This window comes from Quercus lobata, chromosome 8, assembly GCF_001633185.2.
Source record: "Quercus lobata isolate SW786 chromosome 8, ValleyOak3.0 Primary Assembly, whole genome shotgun sequence".
In the NCBI taxonomy this organism is placed as follows: Eukaryota; Viridiplantae; Streptophyta; class Magnoliopsida; order Fagales; family Fagaceae; genus Quercus; species Quercus lobata.
This window is the reverse complement of record NC_044911.1, coordinates 11,830,658-11,849,891: the sequence shown is the minus strand read 5'-3', so window position 1 is coordinate 11,849,891 and position 19,234 is coordinate 11,830,658. Positions and strand designations below refer to the sequence as shown.

Sequence of the window (19,234 nt, the reverse complement as noted above, 5' to 3'; positions counted from 1 at the left end):
AAAATGAGAGATTTAAACTCTACATGTTTTAAAAACAACAAGAAATGCCAACTATTTAAGCAGTAAGGCTCTTGGCTATTGCCGTGAGCTGGTCAAACAAAGAACATAAATGATAACAAAAAATAGAATTAATTAAATAAATGCACAGAAAATGGACTTGGGCTTTCGTTTCTTTTACAAAAACACTGAATCTGAGTATTCATCAAGTTACATGGAAAAAACCGACTAAAATGGAAAGATTTCATATATACAAAGCTCAATCTACATTCTACATCCCAGTGCACCCACTTTCGTCACTAGAATTACAGGGGCCTTCATCACAAGAATTACAGGGCCACCGAGGCACCGCATGCATCCTCAACCACTTGCCAAATTGGAAATGCTGCAACATCAAATATGGCAGAAAATTTTACATCTGCTCATATGATGAAGCCTGATTTCGCAGGGGAAAAACTTTCAACTCGCTTGCAGATGTACCATTGTCAAAGATAATTCTCACATTGCTAGCACAGAAACTCCATCATTGTCAATCAGCTACCACACACCAGAGTTTTGAACCAAAATCCAGCATCATTTGTTGCAATTGGGGGGATCCACTTATTACTTGGCCGAATACCAGTTTTGAGCACACTTGGCATCAACCGATAGGTCAACTTGAAGGATATTCTTGCCATTGAAGGGTTTGGACATGCACTCAACAACTATGGCCTTCGCAACCTCAGCCGACTCTGTTGGTCCTTCCAAGATAACTTCATCATGAACCTGCTTTCCATGGTGTGATGGTCAAAAGTTTTCAACAAAATATGTACGAAGGTCACATGGAATATAATATGGCATAACAAGAGATTTGGTCGCATGGAATATAAGTGAAAGCTTACTTTAGATGTCCTCAATATCAAATATAAGGCATATTAAGAGTATAGATGGAGAGCTCAACAATTTGTACTAAGGTTGAATGGAATTAAACTATAATTGAAATATATGAATGGACATCTTTTTGATAGATAATAATGTTATTCTAACAAAGATGAAAAAAGGTTGCTATCCTATGATTGGATACTAAGTGAACAAGTCTGCCACACAGAAGATTGTAGACCTAAAAAGTAACAGCAGCACAGGAACTCTAAAATAAAGAAGGATGCTACATGAAACTGGAGCTGGATGGAGCTTTCCATACTTCTACAGTGTTATTTGAACAACACTTTCAGGGTACACCCAACACCATAGGCAACATCTATACACAGTAACGAGGAAAATCAAACTTGTATAGCTGGCTAATATCAGATAAGGATATTAAGTTTTTAAATATCAAGAAATAGCACTAATGAGTGAAAAAGTTTTGGATAAAAAGCCAATCAAGATGGCTTTGAAGTGTACACAACTCCATTGCAAGATATGAAGAGAAGTGCAGAGGTCAAAACAAACACGAACTGGTTGTTGTGCATAAAGACTGGAATGAGAACTAAGAAAATAATTGCTGATGGTTGAAATCATAAATTTAGGAGCTGGTTAAAGAAGATGAAAACGTTCACAAGCATTTAAAAATTACTTCAGTAATAAATTTGAACCAATACTAGTCCTGCCATGTATATTATTCCAGGAAGAAAAATAGGTAGAGAGAGAAGTAAAGTTTTAAGGCATGATATTAACCTGTAAAAGCAGTTTCCACCCGAGCTCCTTCAACCGTGCATTTTTTGATATCTCTAACATAGCACACATGGCTACATCAGCAGCACTACCCTGTTTCAATCACCTAAATCAGAAACCACTAAGAAGTAGCCAATCAAAACTTTATTTTAGAGGGAGAGGAAAGCAGGAAAGAGGTATCTGCCCTATTTATTAGCAACTAATATGATTTAAATAGACACATCATCAGATCCCAAAACTGACATTTTTAAGCAATGGCTAATAGTTCTTGTGGAGGTTTGCATTTTGACCTTTTAATGATGGGAGGGTGTTATTCTACATTGTTAAACAATGAAAAGTTGGAGTGAGAAGGAGGATTAGATGAATAAGTTCATGAGAGGTGTAGGGCTTTTTTTTCTTTCTTTCTCTGATCAGGAGTTTGTGTTGGTGTTATTGGGGTAGTTGTAAAAGAAGATATGGTGCAATAACCTGAGGAAACTGCTATCCACATCTGCACTTATACCCCAAAAGGATTTGTCAAGTTACAATTGGGGCTCCTCGTAATCACTTTTAAACCCAAACACACACCCGCATAATACATGCTCAAACAATCTAATTCAATCAAATCTACACAATTTGGGGAATCACAACTTCCCCCACTTAAATTCCTGATGTCCTCGTTAGAGCTTACGTTGTGTTGTAGTGCCCCCGAGCCACATGGCATTACCAAGTTTGCTCTGATACCATTTGGAACAATATGAGGAAAACACTAGTTGCAATTGGGGTTCCTCATAATCATTGATAAACCCAAGATCCACCTAGACGACACCCATTCTAGACTCACCACACGCCCGCACAACACACTCACCAAGCAAATCCACACAATTTGGGACATATGATATATAAGTGGTAAAAAGGAGTAGCAGATCTTTTTATTTTTTCTTCTGGGAGGGGTATAGGAAAAAGGGCAAGGGAGTTTATTAAACCATGAGAGATAGGGAGCATGAAAAAGAGAAAGAAGGGACAAACCTGTACTGGGGTATTGATAGCAGCCCGCTCAATGTGACCTCTTTGAGAGTTCGTAGCATGGGCCACTGAAGGGAACTGGCGGGCTCGTCCTAGCAATGTGTGTACGCAATTTTTCTCACGGGCTTCTTTTTTACGCTCTTCTTGCCAGTTCAACACTTCTTTTCTATCACTGTACCACAGATCAACTGTTTTCTTTGCTTCCTGAACAGAAACCTGAGTACAAAGTGGCGATCAAATCATTTCAAATTGGAAGAATGCAAGTCCCTCATAATTGAAGGTTCATACTAAAAAATACCTTCCAATCCCGGGAAAGCCCCACTGGAGTTTTTCCATATGCAATTGAAAAGTTAAGCATTTTAGCTTTCCTCCTTTCAGAAGCAAAGGCATCCTGAAACCATTGAAAGGGGGAAAAAGTAATTGAGTTTGAATCTTGGGGACAGAGACCAGGTTATATATTTCCTGATTTTTTTTTTTTTGACAAGTCAATTGCATTAAATAACAGGATATACCCACTATTACAATCCAGCAGTTGTGTTGGCAATATACCCAATATTACAATCCAAATACAGAATCTATGAAATCATACAAATTCCATGTTATTGAAGAGGTTTACACATATATAGTCCTCTTGAAACATAGGTTTACACATATCGGTGTCAACATGATTGCTTAATTATTTTCATAATTTAATCTAAGGGAATTGTGCTCACAATGGGCAGTTAACCTTCACTAACAGCTGGACAAAGCAAATAATATAATACAAGCCCCATAACAGTGTTACTTGCAACTTTAAGAATAAAAGTCATGCCTTAGTTACCACAAGTGAATAGACAATTATAATAATCTCTCTCCACCCATTAGCAAGAGGGAGACACGCAAGGAACTATCCTCCCTCTGCTGCAGTCCTATCTGACGCCAAACTGTTTTGCTTTTTTTTTTTGACAAATAACTGGTTTGCTATTTTTACGTTATTGTTATATCTGCTGCTATTACATATTAAAACAAGAGAGAGAAGCATCAGGCATATATCTCTTGTTCTCTGCAGCAAATGTATCATTTTAGACTTGGAAATAGGAAAATTATGTAGTCATAGTTTACCTTTAATAGTGGAACTGGGGGTTTATCTTCACCCGGTTGAGGATGCCACTCAAGAAGCACATGCTTTTTGTCAATGGCTTCACGAATATATGGGTACATATTCATTGCAGTCCTTGAATGGAAATCTCCACCAAGTCTAAAGGCATCCATCATGCTCTTACAACTGGCAAGATGTGCAAGAATCCTAAGTTCCAGCTGTATTTAAATGCCAAATTCAATCAACACATGGAATTCAATGCAACCACTGAAGGTAGGTAATTAAAACAACCACTTACCTGTCCATAATCTGCTACGATAAGGGAATTCCCAGGTGAAGCTATGAATGCCTGACGGATCTTATACCGGTCCTTCTCTAAAGCAGGCTGATTCTGATGAAGCAAGAACATTACACGAGTAAGTCTCTAATACCTTTTAAAAACATGAAGTTACAGAATCTAGCCATGATTATGTAAATTCCATCTCTAGCCCCAAGTTGTTAATATTTTAGTTGTTTGATTCCATAAGACATGGAGTAGTGTAACAAATTAAATAACTAAGAAAAAAAAAAGCACATTTTCTTTTGCATCTTGTTTTCAGGCAAAGGACAATGTTAAAATGTCAAAGAAAACCAACCAAAAACTAGTAAGGGATTTAGATTGCAATCTAACCCTGTGCTGAATTTGTCACATACTACAATGATGCATCCAAAAAAAAAAAAAAAAAAAATCAAAAAGAAAATATTGTGTAGTTGAAACTTGGAATAGCTCACACTAAAGAGATTTAGCACTAACTAATTTAACAGCACTCAGGTGCAAGCATATTTAATTAGCCATCGAGGTTTTAAATATATATCTTTTCTCTAAAAAAATTATACATGACTGCAAATTCTATCTCTAGCCAAGTTGTATTTTATTTTAGTTTACACATTCGTAGATACATGGATTGGACTATTTTAAAACATCTATAGTCAAAATATGAGCTCATTGTTTTTTTTGGGGTTAATTGACTATATGAAAAGTGAAGAGATACAAAAGGAACCTGTAAATTTGGTCTCCTAGCTGATAAGCGCCCGGTTTCCGTGTTGATATTTAATGAACAATGAATACGCCCATTCTTCCCTGATATATTACTTCCCTGTGGTAGAAAGAAACCAGCATCATAAGGTAGTTCATACATTGTACACTAAAAACAGAAGCAAGAAAGAAATGTTAACTTTAAACAACTCTCCTGCCCACTGCCACTGATTAACATTGGGGCTTTGTCCTCCTAGCATCTAATTTTCCTATTTCCAAGTCTAAAATGATACACATATGTATAGATCATAATTCTTTAGAGTAATGCTGGAAACCAGATAATACAATAATTCAAAGTATAAACTACGATTGGGATGGACCGGATGGTGTCCATCAGTTTTGATAGGGCCTCGTTCATTTGCACCTATACTGGTATAATTATGAAATAACTTAGGACATCTAATAGGTTAAGGGTTCTTTCAAAGTTAAAAAAGTGAAAATAAAATAAAATAAAGTAAATAGAAGCTTAATATTCTTTCCTTCTAGAAAATAGACTTTTCACTTTTTTCCTCCACAAATGCCATGTTATTCACCATTCAAGTATGAGCAAAAATATCAATCATTTGGCTCATTAAATTCAAGCAAACCTTACATGATATCCATCTTTACAGTTCAAAGATACATTTGAACAGTTTAGATCTACAACATGTCTCACAAATCTCACAAATATAATTAAAAATAGGCAAGATTTTATCTGTGCATGGGTATTTGTTGAATCTAAAATAACTAAACATGGAACCAATTCTGGTCTCAGTCATCTTTAACATTATAAGCATCGTATTCAATACACAAAGCACACAACTCCCATAGCTTGGAAGAAATTTGGACCAATAACGCCTCAACTACTTAATGCAAAGAGTCAATTACAATACTATGGATATAAAGTTTATCCATTCTACGGAGATCCAGTATATTTGGTATTGAGGTAAATATGATGACCAAAACCAGAAAGACATGTTAGCAGCAATCACCTGCAAGGGGAGTATGAAGTTGGATATCAAGGAGTCAATGGAGCAAACTTCACATAAAGCAGAAATGGCATGACAAGCCTCCCTCCCGTCCTCCTCCTTCTCAAAAGCTTGAAAAGCTATTCCATAAGCAGATTTATCCTCATCCACAGTTGATTTTTGTTCTTCTGAAACTTCATTTTCAGAGGCACTTTCAATGTTGTCATCTGGTTGCTCATCATTCACAAAATCATATTCTGCAGAAACCTTTCCAGCCAGGGTCTTCAAAGCGTCACCACTAACAGAGGGCCAACCAGATGCTGTGAAGATGTCAGTTGGTAACGGTTCATCAAGGATTCTACTCAGACTAATATTGCGATATTTTGTGGGACTCTTCTTGCCATCTTCAATCACTTTATCAACATTGGGAACTTTGAAAATCCTCTCAATTGGAAGAGTTTCATCAGGGTCCTTGCTGTAACAGAAAATAATAAGGTTAAAGAGTGCAGACTTTATTGGGACCCCATTTGCCCGGGATGAATGTGCAATAGTAAGGTCAGTTTATTCACTAGGCCCACACGTTTTAAATTCTTCCCTTCCTTCTTTCACCTTTCCTTATTAAGTAGTGTATGATATGATTACTTCCCTTCAAGGATTCACTCAGAACTAATATTGCTTTCATTTTGTGGGACTCTTCTTGATCTTCAATGAACTTATCCATTCACACATCAGTGTGGTTGGGGACATTTGAGATCATGGATTCAAAACTCATTGTGTGTGCATGTGACTTACCAATTAAAAAAAAAAATATCATAACTTTCACAAAAAACATAACATTTCACTTTCACGAATGTCTCTCATGCAGGACCATTGGCCTTGGGGCCAATTTTCTACCATATGCAACTATAAATTTTACCGGAACTTGTGACATTCAAAGAATTGTATTCTTCTAATGTCTACCCCCCCCCCCCCCCCCCAAAAAAAAGTCATAAAAATAAAACAAAGCCTTAATGATATTGAAGACAACAAAAATAGGGATATTTAAAAGATATCAAGAAAAATTTTATATAAATAAACAATAAGAGTAACAATTGTGTACATAAAAATTTTAATCTTTCAGCTGCACCACAAGAATAAGTATAATTTCCTTCAAAGGTTAGGCAAAGTTTTAAGTATTACCACAGAATAAATTACAATGTATTTTACCGCCAAAGGTTCTAAATTAAGAACAAATTTCATTGCACTGGAATCTGACCTCTTAACTATATTTTATTTCAGAGTAAACTAGATGACAGAATTCCTAACAATGTGCAATTAATCTATGGCAGCTGCACTTCCTCACTGTCCACAAACAAATAGAATTAAAAACAAATACACCCACATAAGTTATAAATAAATTGTACCTGTTTGCAATGCCACCAAAAAATAGCTGGCGCAGTTGTGCATCACTCCCCACATTCATGTACTGGGCATCAGAGCAATACCTAGATGCCCAGTTGCGAAATCTATTTACAGCAATCTCTTGTTCGGCTTTGGCTACCTTCTCCACCTCAGCAAGATATTTCCGATCAACCAGCATTCCCTCAGTTTCCATTTTAATTAAAAGCTCACCAAATGGCCGCCAGTATTCCTCATAAAAGTCAAACATGTGTTTTCCATCAACTGTTTTCCCATCAAGTTTCCATCGCATTTGTGACAGTTGGCTTTTTAAGCTCTCATAAAGCTTTAGTGTGCTTTTTGCATCTAAAACAGAATAACAAATCCATGGTTTCCGCTCTTCTCTTTGTAGAATTTCAACAGGAGAAATGGTGATAATCTTGCCTTCAGATCCATCTTTTTTAATTTTTTTCGTGCCAAAGATGTTTTTCATCGAGATTTTACCAAACAAATCTTCTTCAAGGCCCAATTGAATTCCAGACATAACCTTTTTATCACTGGTAAGTGCTTCAAGAGAATACCCACCCTTTGTTCGTCTTGATGAATCCCATAACCGTGCCATGTGCATTGTGTCAGCATGAAAACCAGAGACCTTAAGCCCATAGTTCTCAATAATATGGTTATCAAAGCTATAGTTGTGCCAAACCTACAGTAAAGACAAGTGAATTGTCATTTCCAAGTATGTTTCAAAAGTATAGGTGCACACTAGTAGTTTCTCACAGTAAAGTAAAATGGTATGCACAGGAAATTGGACAGCTCTTACCAAAAAAAAAAGTGGTATATTGGCATAACAAGTATTTGACAATATATAATAAACTTACCATTATAAGCTTGGGCCAATACAAATCGGAAGACCTCAGGGTCAAGAAGACCCTTTTTTTTATAAGTAACAAAACTTTTATTGAAATGAAAACGAGTATGCTCCCCATGTACACAGGCAGTGTACAAAGGAGGCAAAAAAAAATCACCTAAAGTTGCATAAATCTAGACATTTATCCAAGGTAGAAAAAGAATGGCCACTTAAAGCAGCTATTCATTAAAACATGGAACCTAATAAATACAATTTTAGCTCAAAAGACAAATGCTCTACCTCTTCAAAAGTACGCTGTTTGCTCTCTCCAAATGGTCCACATAACACAATGTGGAACCCCCCCGCCCCCAGTCCCCCACACACACTATACTAGTATAATAATGTTGAGCAAAGACCCCACTCCAACTACTCCACACCCCTCTTCAGCATAACCCAATGGACTCCAAATGGACAAAACACCAAAGACCTTAATTCGTGTACTAAACCACAATGTAGTAAATGATTTGTGGTCTCCCCACTGAAATTACACATGCAAAATCGCTCTACAAGGCAGGTATTCCGCTTTCAAAGATCCTCCAAACTAAGAATTCATCCTCAAGTTGCTGTCCATGTGAAAAAATACTACCTTAGTAGGAATCTCAACCATCCAGATTTTTCCCCTCCTGCATAATAGTCCTTCCCCTATAGCCCCTCTAGCATTCCATAATTTCCAAGAATCATCCAAATTGGTTTCAATGTCATTTCGCAAAGGATTTCCTGTTCTCCCTTATTGACTGAATGAAGTGGAATCTTCCAAAGTTATGAATTGCTCCAAGCTATTCAAAAGCCACTGTGCTCCATTTCTACCCAAAAAAATTAGAGTGAAGATGGTACAGATCTCACTCATAAATTTTCAAGTTATAAGCAGTATCCCCTTCACCACAATATCAAATATTTTCAATACCTTGCAAAACAAGCTTCTTCTCCCATGTTATCACCACAGGATTAAATTAATTACAACCACCTCTCCACCTGGAGGACCTCACAATTTTGCTGTTAGACAGCAGCAGGGGTGGTCTGGTAGAGGTGCTGGTAATTCCCTAGGAGAAATTTTTTGACACTCACAAGTTTCTGGATTCTTCACAGCTTAGTAATTATCTTGTGTTATTTCCTTTCTTTTTTTGATAGGCAATCAAAGATTTATTGTATAAAAAGGACATCATGTTCATGATGGTGAACATTGTACTTAAAACGAATACAAGTAACTCAAGAAGAGATATGAACAAAAGGGAGAAAATCAGAAATGGAAGTACATTATGTAAAACCCCAAATTCTAACCCATTGAAACAAAGTCCCAACTAGCATAGGCTTCAAAAGATCTACAGATCTCACAATATCTTCAAAAGTATGATTATTACATTCCCGCCAAATTAACCACATCAAACAAGCTGGAACCATATTCCAAATATTTCCTTTCTCTCTTACCAACAGAATGCAATTAAGATATTGACTAAACTCGGGGACAAATAGACTCAAAATCTGAATTCTTACAAAAAAACATAACATGGTTGCAGAAGGCTATGGTACGCTTAAGCATGTTAATAATCTTGCAATCTATAATACACACACAGAGAGAGAATGGAATGATGGGCAAATGGTAAGAGAACATAGTGAACCTATCATGGCAGGACACAGAACATGATACTCTTGAAATTAGCCCATTAGTAGCCATATGATAGGTGAAGATGCTAAAAAGTCCCTTATTCCATTGGCAGAAATCAATGAAATCCTTTTTTTCAAAGATTTCCCAACAGAAGCAATTTCATGCAAGTAAACAACAACAAAATCTTAGTCCCAGAACTTTTGGGGTCAGCTATGGATCCTCAACAAACTAATTGAGGTCAAAAAATTGCCTCCAGTTACACAAGGAATATTGTAATCGCAGTTATAAGGTGGTTGACATGAGCTATTTCTCAATACTTGTACTACATGATACATCTACTATTTAATTAGCAATCATTCTAATCAAAATGTGCCACAAATCAAGAGGACCACAGAGAAATTTGAAAGAAAAAGAAAAAAAAATTACCTTTTTTTTACAAGTAAGAAAAAGTTTTATTAAAGAATGTCTACTTTATGCCAGAAAAACATAAAGCATCCAAAAATTACCTTTTTTATCAATGGGTCTTCAAAGAATGGAGCAAATTCAACCAAAAGATCCCTACCACCACCATCAAGGACATCAACCCAGATACAGGACTTCCCATTTCCAAAATCTGCTTCTGGCCCGGAATATATACTAAAGCATATGATTTCCCCATGATCAACAGGTGTTTCTTGCTTCACTTCTATCTTCGCTACCTGTAAAGAAGTAATTAACAGAAAAGATAATTTAGCGCATGGATGTAAGACTTTCAAATAGCTTAACAATACACAACTTTAAATATGCATAGACATAGAGATAATGACAACAAAGCCTTAATCCCAAAGCCTTGGGCTCGACTATAAAGTATTGGTAAATTACACACGCACCCAATGGGTTTTAAACTCAAGACCTCACCCTCCAATGCACCTAGAACTTATAAGGGGAGGAGATGCCAATTGACCTAGAGCTCATTGGTGGTTATAGATCCTCGATAGACTATTCAAGATCAGCCATAATTATTCTGTTTTGTCATTCTATTATATTCAAAGTTATTCTCTTTATCACCACCTTAATTAATGTGCCCTTTTTAATTACCTTTACCAATGTTATTTTAGGTTTTCCTCTACCTTATTTTGTACATGAGACATGAATCAAATCACAACTTTTCACTAGTACCTTAGTCAAACCATCTACTCTCCCTCATCCTTCATCAGGAATGAAAGAGCCACCCCAATCTTCAAACAAATTTCTTTATCAATGGAAATATAAATAAAATATATACTTCTAACAACCATATAGCAATTAGAAACAGTAAAAATAAGATAACCTTAGTAGAATAATACCTCGGTATCACATGCATGGACAAGATGTCTATACTTGTTTGTAAGCATCCCAACTACTTCCTTTGCTATAGTGATATTATCAACAAGAAGAACACTGTCATAGATGCTATTAAGCCTCTTGCGAAGATCCAGCTGCTGAGATGACCGTTTAGTTGTAGTGAACTCTTTGCCTAAACCATTGGTAAGTTCAGGACTTGGTTTTCTAATTTTCTCCAAGCTCCTTGATGAGGACAAACATTTCTGACCATTCACATCTTTCATTGCTATATTGCTGTTGCCCTGACCATTCACATTTTTCATGGCTATATCGCTGTTGCCTCCACATGTTTGTTCAGCAGAAGCTGAGTCAGGTGCAGCACGATCAGAAGTTAAAACATGTTGTTCACTATTTGTAGAAGATGCATTTACCAGACTAGTTGTTGCATGTGGTTGATTACTAGGATGTTTGCAAATATCATGCTGATGTTTTTTCTTTTTATCTTGAAGCTCATGTGTTGCTTCTTCCCATTTTTTAGCAGGACGGACCAATGGGCTACCAGGCAAAGTACTGTTGAAAGCATCAAGAAAAGCACTACTTCTGTTAACACTACGACCTTCAATCTTAAGAGTTGGTTTGCGAAGCATCCTAGGTTCTGAATTAGAAAAAAACTCAAGCTTCCAAGGCAAATTCTCGTCATTCTGGATTGTGCACCCTCCTCGTCTGTAATTATTCCCAATGCAATAATAAGAAGGACATAAAAACCACAATAAGCTGGTATAATCTAAATGTTGCTGCATGTTAAGGATGAAAAGGAGCAGAATTAATACATACATAAAGAGCAGTGACAAGATTTTTTTTTATTGCTAAGTCACACAACCCCCGGTGAAATCAAGACCGCGGCTTCAATCTTTTTCAATATAATCATCATGTAGTATCATTTTTTTTTCCCTTTTTTGACCTCTTTTTTTTGGTATCATTGAGTTAGTGAACCACATGAATACCATCAAGAACCTAAGCTATAAACCCAGACACACACAAAAATTTGTCATGAATCAGCATAAATCCATATGGGTCTAAATTAAAAGGCAAACTGTAAGTTGTAATCATTCATTTTGCAGAAAAATTGTATATTGAAATTTCTAATAATTGAGAAGAGGTGGCATTGTTAATTCATTTTCAAATTACAATCATTCCAACAAAAATCCTAGGAACTGAAAATACCCAATGCATCAAGGAAGTATATACCAAGCCCAGGAACAAAAAAACCTATATAACCCAAGAACACAACACTCTGTATATCCACAAGATTAATTCAGGCATTTTAACTAAAACCCAATAACCTCTCATATATTAGCCAAGAAAAAACAAAAACAAAAAAAGGTGTACAACAGAAACCAAAAAGAGCACACATGGCAAAAGAAGCATCACAAAGAGCACCCCAACCAATTTAAAATTTGCAAAAAGCATAAAGAAAATTAAAAATATTACCAAAGAAATAACACAACATAAACAATAAACCCCATAAACCCAATAATGGCCTCTCTACAACCAAAAAAAAAAAAAAGCAGGAAAAAGCAAATTAGGCAAATGGGTGTGACAGAAACTGAAAACCCAGATAACAAAAAGCATAAAATATGAAGAAGAAAAAAATGTTGGAGGGTTGAGTGAGAATGAAAAGTGTTATACCTTTGCAGGACTATAGAGGAAGCGAAGTGGGAACAAGAAGAGAAAGTATCATGGGAAGAAGGGCGTAAAAAGAAGGAAGAAGAGGGTCTAAAGAGACCATTTTGGGTGTTGAACCCCATAGCCATGACTCTCCCAACTCTGCCCAGCTTGTTTATACAAGAAGCCGTGTTGGTGGGTGTGGCTGGTGGTAATCCTGTAAATAGAGTGGGGCTTCAGGGGCCTTTTCCTTTTATTCTGGGTATGGGGTTTCTGCTGAGTCTGATAGTGAAGCAGAGCAAGAGCAGAGTGTTGCCATAGGAGAGACACAGAGAGAGAGAAGAAAGCAGAAGAGGCTATGTTCTTAAACCCTGGAGAGACTCAGTGAGGAAAAACAAACGGACAAGAATTATAATATTTAGGCCAAATTTCGATTTATTCTAATTTTCAAATTAGCCCCCCAAAACTCCACTATTTAGATTAGCTCCCTCCTGTTAATGTGAGTTCATTCTATAAAACTTTTTCTTTTTTTCTTGTTTTTTGAGAAAAACATTTTTCTTTTTTTTAGATAAGCATAAAAGTTAAAACGTACATTACTTTTCTTTTTTTTATTCTTGGGATAAATACTATAGAATTTCAATTGATGATACATGCTTCATGAATTTTTCTTTTTTAATTATTAGGCTAAAACACCAATTGATTTTTTATGTAAGTAAGAATGGAACCACAAATTTTTTATTACGAGAGATTTCCAAATAAGCATAAAACACACAAACATTTTAATTTTGGTTGAATTCGACCTCACAATTTACACATCATTGTTCTCATTTATATTTTTTAATTGAATTTAAATTTCATTTTACTTCAATATTCTATAATATGATGAAATTGAGAAAAACTTAGTTACAAAACCCTATCCTCATAAACGAAGCTTCCTCTCCTGTAAAGAAAACCTCTCTAGGGTCAACTTATAATGTCCCTTTTATATTCCAACAAATAGGGCATGAAATTGAGGTTAACAAGTTATTAAGCCTTTTAAGTTGTTCATTTGCATAATCTTTATAGTACACAAGATCCCCCTATGATTTATTCATAAAACACAAAACCTTTGAAGTTTTGAATGTAACATTTAACCCTATTGTGGTATTATTTTAAAGATTTTGTTAACAAATGCTCTAAGGAAAATTGTTAAGATTCATTTAATTTTTTATTAAATAATAATTTAAAAAAATTAAAAATAAAGTCAAATTATACACATATATCCAAAAAAGTACACATAACCACAATGAATTTGTGCATGTAAGCCAATAATCATTAATATGTATATTTTATTTTATTTAAATGTGCATCATCACTCATAATTTAGCATTTATTAATCTTTAATTTGTGCCCTTTGGGGTACTCCTTAACATGACCATTATTTTAAATGTAACACTTAACCTTTCTATGGAATTAGTATATATGTAAACCAACCATTAAACATCTATTAAAAATAAACGGTGAATTGCCTATATAATAACACATAAGGGGCTTTGTGTTACATTCAAAAACCCTAATGGAGTGTTTTTTTTTTTTTTTTGAGAATCTAATGGAGTTAAATGTTATATAATGAATTATTTAAACATAAGCAATACCACTTGAAGGGAATTCGTGTTTTTAGGGGTTAAGGTTTTGTGTATAGTTTCCTAATTTTAATGTTTTTTTTATAAAAATTAAAAACTTGAAATTAAAACATTAAATATGAAACTAGTTACTTTTTTTTTTTTTTTTTTTTTTGAGAAACTATGAAACTAGTTACTAATTTCTTATTATCCTGATTTAAAAAAGAAAAAAGAAATAGGGGTATAAAAGTGACAATGTAATACAACAATAAATTTGCCAAAAATTAATCCAAAGTAAAGTTATCAAATATTGACGTTGAGAAGAACACCAAATTAATATGGCTAACTTTTAATTATATTTATCATCAACTTGGTCCTCTCTAGTTGTCTACAAATCTTGATCGAAGGGGACATCAAATCAATAAGCTAGCTTATTGAAGAAGAAAAAAAAAATAATAATTGATTTGCTTAAAACCACTTTTGTCTCCACTTTAAGCAAATAAGCCTAAGTAAAACTTCTTCTAGATCAGACATAAGAAAGAAAATTAATGAATAAAGTTCCAGTGCATAGTAAAAAATAAATAAAAATAAGTTCAGCTCATAATTGAGCATTTCTCTTTACTAGCTTTCTCGTTGCATCCCCATCAAAAAAAAAAAAAAAAAAAAAAGCTTTCTCATTGCATTTTGGTCCATAGTGATTTTAGAGAGAATGAACCTTTGAAAACAAATATATTATCCACAAAAAGTTAATTATTTTATAGAATGCTTCAAAAAGAAAAATTAAAGTTTGTTTAAAGGCTTAAAGCTAGTGCACAAATCATGTAAATATGCAATATAAGATTAGAGATATATATAACATTTTTTTCCGACTAATAATATGACAAGATATTATTAATATTTTAATACATCTAAAAATGATATTACCGTAAATTCAAGTAAAAATGAGATTATTCTAATCGTAGTAAGTCATATAAAGCAATTATTAAAAAAAAGGGTGGGGAGGTGAGGAAGGAATTTTATACCCATGCATAACTCTTATTCAAATGATGAGAAAATCAAGAGATGACGTGTTGTCTAACTATTGGGTTACAAATAACAATGGTGCTGTTCTGAGTTCTGAGTTAACCCTAATAGTAACTTTTCTCGCCCTAGCCGCTCTCTGAGTTGCCCTAGCCGCTCTTGGAGTCGCTAGAACGTAGAACCTCGTTATCTTCCTCGGAATGATAGCCTCTCCCCTCTGTTAAACATCCATAACAGTAGGGTTCATATTGACCTCTGTTTCTCTTATGTGTGGTCTACATCTCTCTGTACTCTTTCACTCTAGCATTACCCCATGGACGATATTCTCTACGACTGGAAAAAACTCTCACTGACAGAGGAAGAAGATACAAAATTAAGCCTGTCGAAGTCAAAAAACATACGCAGCAAGGAGTTTGTTCTTGCTGCAAAATTCCTCACAAAGAGGGCCCTTAATGTGGAAGCAATAGGGCGCACCTTTAAGCCCTTATGGAGAGCCAAAAACGAGTTCAAGGTGCGTGAAGCCGGAGATCACATCCTCCTTTTTGTTTTTGAACTCGAATCTGATGCAGAACGTGTCCTTGCCAACGAACCTTGGACCTTTGATAAGCATGTTGTCCTGTTACAGAGATTTGATGGATCTGTTCCAGCGAGGTATTTGAGATTCACAAATCTGAAAATCTGGGTGCAAATACACGGTTTGCCGATGCGCATGCTTGATCCGGAGATTGCAATTGAATTAGGCGAGACACTCGGAAAGGTTACACCATGTGAGAACTCTAGTGAACTGGTGGGAGGTGATTTCTTACGTGTTCACGTGGAAATAGACGTTTCAAAGCCACTGTGTCGAGGTCGCCAGATAGCATTGGATGATAATGAGGAGGTATGGGCTTCTTTCAAATATGAGAAACTACCTAATTTTTGCTATTGGTGTGGACTGATCTCACACGATGGGAAAGATTGTGAAGTCTGGTTAGCAAAAAAGAATGATGGAAAAACAAAGCCTCATGAGTACGGACCGTGGCTGCAAGCCTCGTCATACAATCCCGGAAAAATTCCCTTCGTTGTGGTTCCTAGTATGGACGACGGCCTGGGGGGAGTTCCAAGTCATGCTCAACGGACGAAGAAGGCTGAGACAGCTGAGATGGCGAGCAAATCCACCAAGGAAAACGCTGCCAGGTTTGATTCCGGCATGGAGAAAGACGCTGACCTGAGGACTGGGACAAACATGGAATCCCGAAATTCAGGGGAGCAGATCACGCTGACTGCCCGAGAGTGTAGCAACCAATTCACTGAGGTATTTACTTCAAATCCCAATTTAACTTCATTCCATACTGATATTGCTGACTTTGAGACGCAGATACAGGACATTGATTCTGAAATTAGCAAGTTTGACAATTGTGAAACACACGTGGAAAAAATTTCAGTCAGTGCATCACAGGCCCCACCAACCACGGAGAAGTGTCTAGCCCCTTCCATGCAAACACAAGTGGTTCTACAGCAACCTCACCAAGTAGAAGAAAATTCCCCACCAGCCAACCAAGTGAGCAAAACTTTGCGCACGTGGAAGAGATTGGCTAGGGACAATCCTATGGAGACCGACTCACCATTGAGCCCTATGGCTAAAAAAAGAAGCAGAGAAGAAGAAGTAGAATATCTTCCCGAGTTACCTACCAAAAAATCACAGGTTTCAAAGGGAGAAAGTCAGAAAAATTCAATGGCGGAGGCTGCACAGCAGTCCCGCCAAACGAAATGAGTCTTATAGTTTGGAACTGTCGTGGGCTTGGGAACCTGCGTACAGGAAAGGAGCTCGAAGTAGTGATTCGGGCAAAAGATCCCTCCGTTGTGTTTTTAGCCGAAACATGGGCGGATGAAGCTAGGCTAAAAGAAGTTCAAAGAAACATCAAATTTGACAATTTGTTCTTTGTGGAAAGAAACCCTAGAGGTGGCGGGGGTTTGGCTCTATATTGGAAAAATTCCATTGATATTAGTGTGGATTCTTTCTCCAAATACCACATTGATTCTATAATAAATAAAGGTAGTGATGATGCTTGGAGATTTACAGGTTTCTATGGAGAACCAGCAACACACAAGAGAGTTGAAGCATGGAGTAAACTGAGGTTGCTCAACACCAGACATCAGCTTCCTTGGCTTTGTGCCGGGGATTTCAATGAAATCACAAGAAGCTCAGAGAAATTGGGAGGAAATAATAGAAGTCAAGCTCAGATGCAACTTTTTCGGGATGTCATAGATGAATGCGGATTTCTTGATCTTGGCTATGTGGGAGATCAATTTACTTGGAGAAGACATTTTGTGGATGGACATTCATTGTGGGAAAGATTAGATCGGGGGTTAGCTAACCACGAGTGGTTCATGAAATTTACAGGAACAAAAATCCATCATCTGCACTCTGATTCTTCTGATCATTCCCCACTGTGGATCTCCTTAGATGGTTTAGACATTCCATCTTTTGCTAAACCATTTAGGTTCGAAGAAATGTGGCTCTCTGACCGTGGGTGTTCAGATATTGTTGAGGCAGTTTGGTTGTCAAGGGGAGAGGAGGAAGACCATGATTATGTTATGCGCAAAATAGATAAATGTGGTAAAGAACTCCGCAAATGGGAACGAGACTGCTTTGGGAATGTCAAATTGATATTGGGTCGGAAGAGAAAGGACCTAAAGGAGGCCGAAAAAATAGCCATGAGAACTGGGAATAATCTGCATGTCCGTGTATTGCAAAAGGAGATAGCGGAGTTGATTGATAAAGAAAATAGATTGTGGTTCCAGAGAGCAAAGGTCACGTGGGCCAAATTTGGGGACAGAAACTCAAAATTTTTTCACTGCCATGTGTCTCAGAGGAAGAGGAAAAATTTGATTCGAAAGCTGAAAGATCCAAACGGCCGAGTGATGGATACTAATGAAGATATAGCTGATTGTCTGGTGCACTACTACCAGGACCTTCTCCAATCACACAACCAGCAATTCTGCTCTGTAGCTACGAATTCCATCCAAAAAGTAATTACTGAGGACATGAATTCTATGCTCTCATCCGAATTCACTCTCTTGGAGGTAAAGCAGGCCATCAATCAAATGGCCCCACTTAAGGCTCCCGGACCGGATGGTATGCCTCCTCTCTTTTATCAGCATTATTGGAACTTAATTGGATATGATATCTCTAACTCTGTGTTACACTACCTTAACTCTGCTACTTTACCTGATCACCTTAATCACACTTTTATTACTCTTATTCCCAAAAAGAAAAATCCTGAATTTGCCTCTGAATTTACACCAATCAGTTTGTGCAATGTTTTATATAAAATTTTCTCTAAAGTGCTAGCTAATAGACTTAAGAAAATTTTGCCAAATATTATAACTGAAAATCAGAGTGCTTTCACCAAAAGTCGCCTTATTTCTGACAATATTCTTGTAGCTTTTGAATCCTTACATAGCATGCAGAAGCACACAGGTAAGGAAGGGTATATGGCCATCAAGCTTGATATGAGCAAAGCATATGACAGAGTGGAGTGGGATTATCTGTCTTCAGTTATGGTTAAGATGGGCTTCAATGAACATTGGATCCGTCTTATGATGCTATGTGTTAAAACCGTGACATATTCCATATTGGTTAATGGGGAACCTAAAGGCATGATCACTCCAACAAGGGGAATAAGACAAGGAGACCCACTCTCACCTTTCCTATTCTTGCTTTGCACAGAAGGTTTAAATGGGTTGATCAACCAGGCCACTCAACAGGATCATATCAAAGGCTATTCTCTTTGTAGAAATAGCCCTCGGTTAACTCACCTTTTGTTTGCAGATGATAGTTTGTTGTTTTGCAGGGCTACTATAGAGGAGTGCCAAAGAGTTCTGGACATATTGGAAGTTTATGGGAGATGTTCAGGCCAGCAGATTAACCGAAGCAAGACGACAATCTTCTTCAGTAAATCTACAAGGGATGACATCAGAAATCAGATAAAGATGGCATTGGGGGTTCCAGAAATTGTTCA

At 36.5% G+C, this 19,234-nt stretch overlaps 1 protein-coding gene across 1 annotated transcript; it reads right to left on the bottom strand.

Moving 5' to 3' along the window:
* Positions 1-102: 102 nt before the first annotated feature.
* LOC115955444 (DNA polymerase I A, chloroplastic/mitochondrial-like) lies at positions 103-12,993 on the bottom strand. Its single transcript, XM_031073565.1, has 12 exons — positions 12,634-12,993; positions 10,968-11,667; positions 10,149-10,340; positions 7,156-7,835; positions 5,777-6,227; positions 4,771-4,866; positions 4,029-4,121; positions 3,754-3,948; positions 2,951-3,043; positions 2,656-2,868; positions 1,651-1,740; positions 103-762 (listed from the first exon to the last, which is right to left on the bottom strand). Exons 1-12 carry the CDS (start codon positions 12,756-12,758, stop codon positions 601-603), a joined length of 3,090 nt encoding a protein of 1,029 aa, XP_030929425.1. The 5' UTR covers positions 12,759-12,993; the 3' UTR covers positions 103-600.
* Between the last annotated feature and the right edge of the window lie 6,241 nt (positions 12,994-19,234).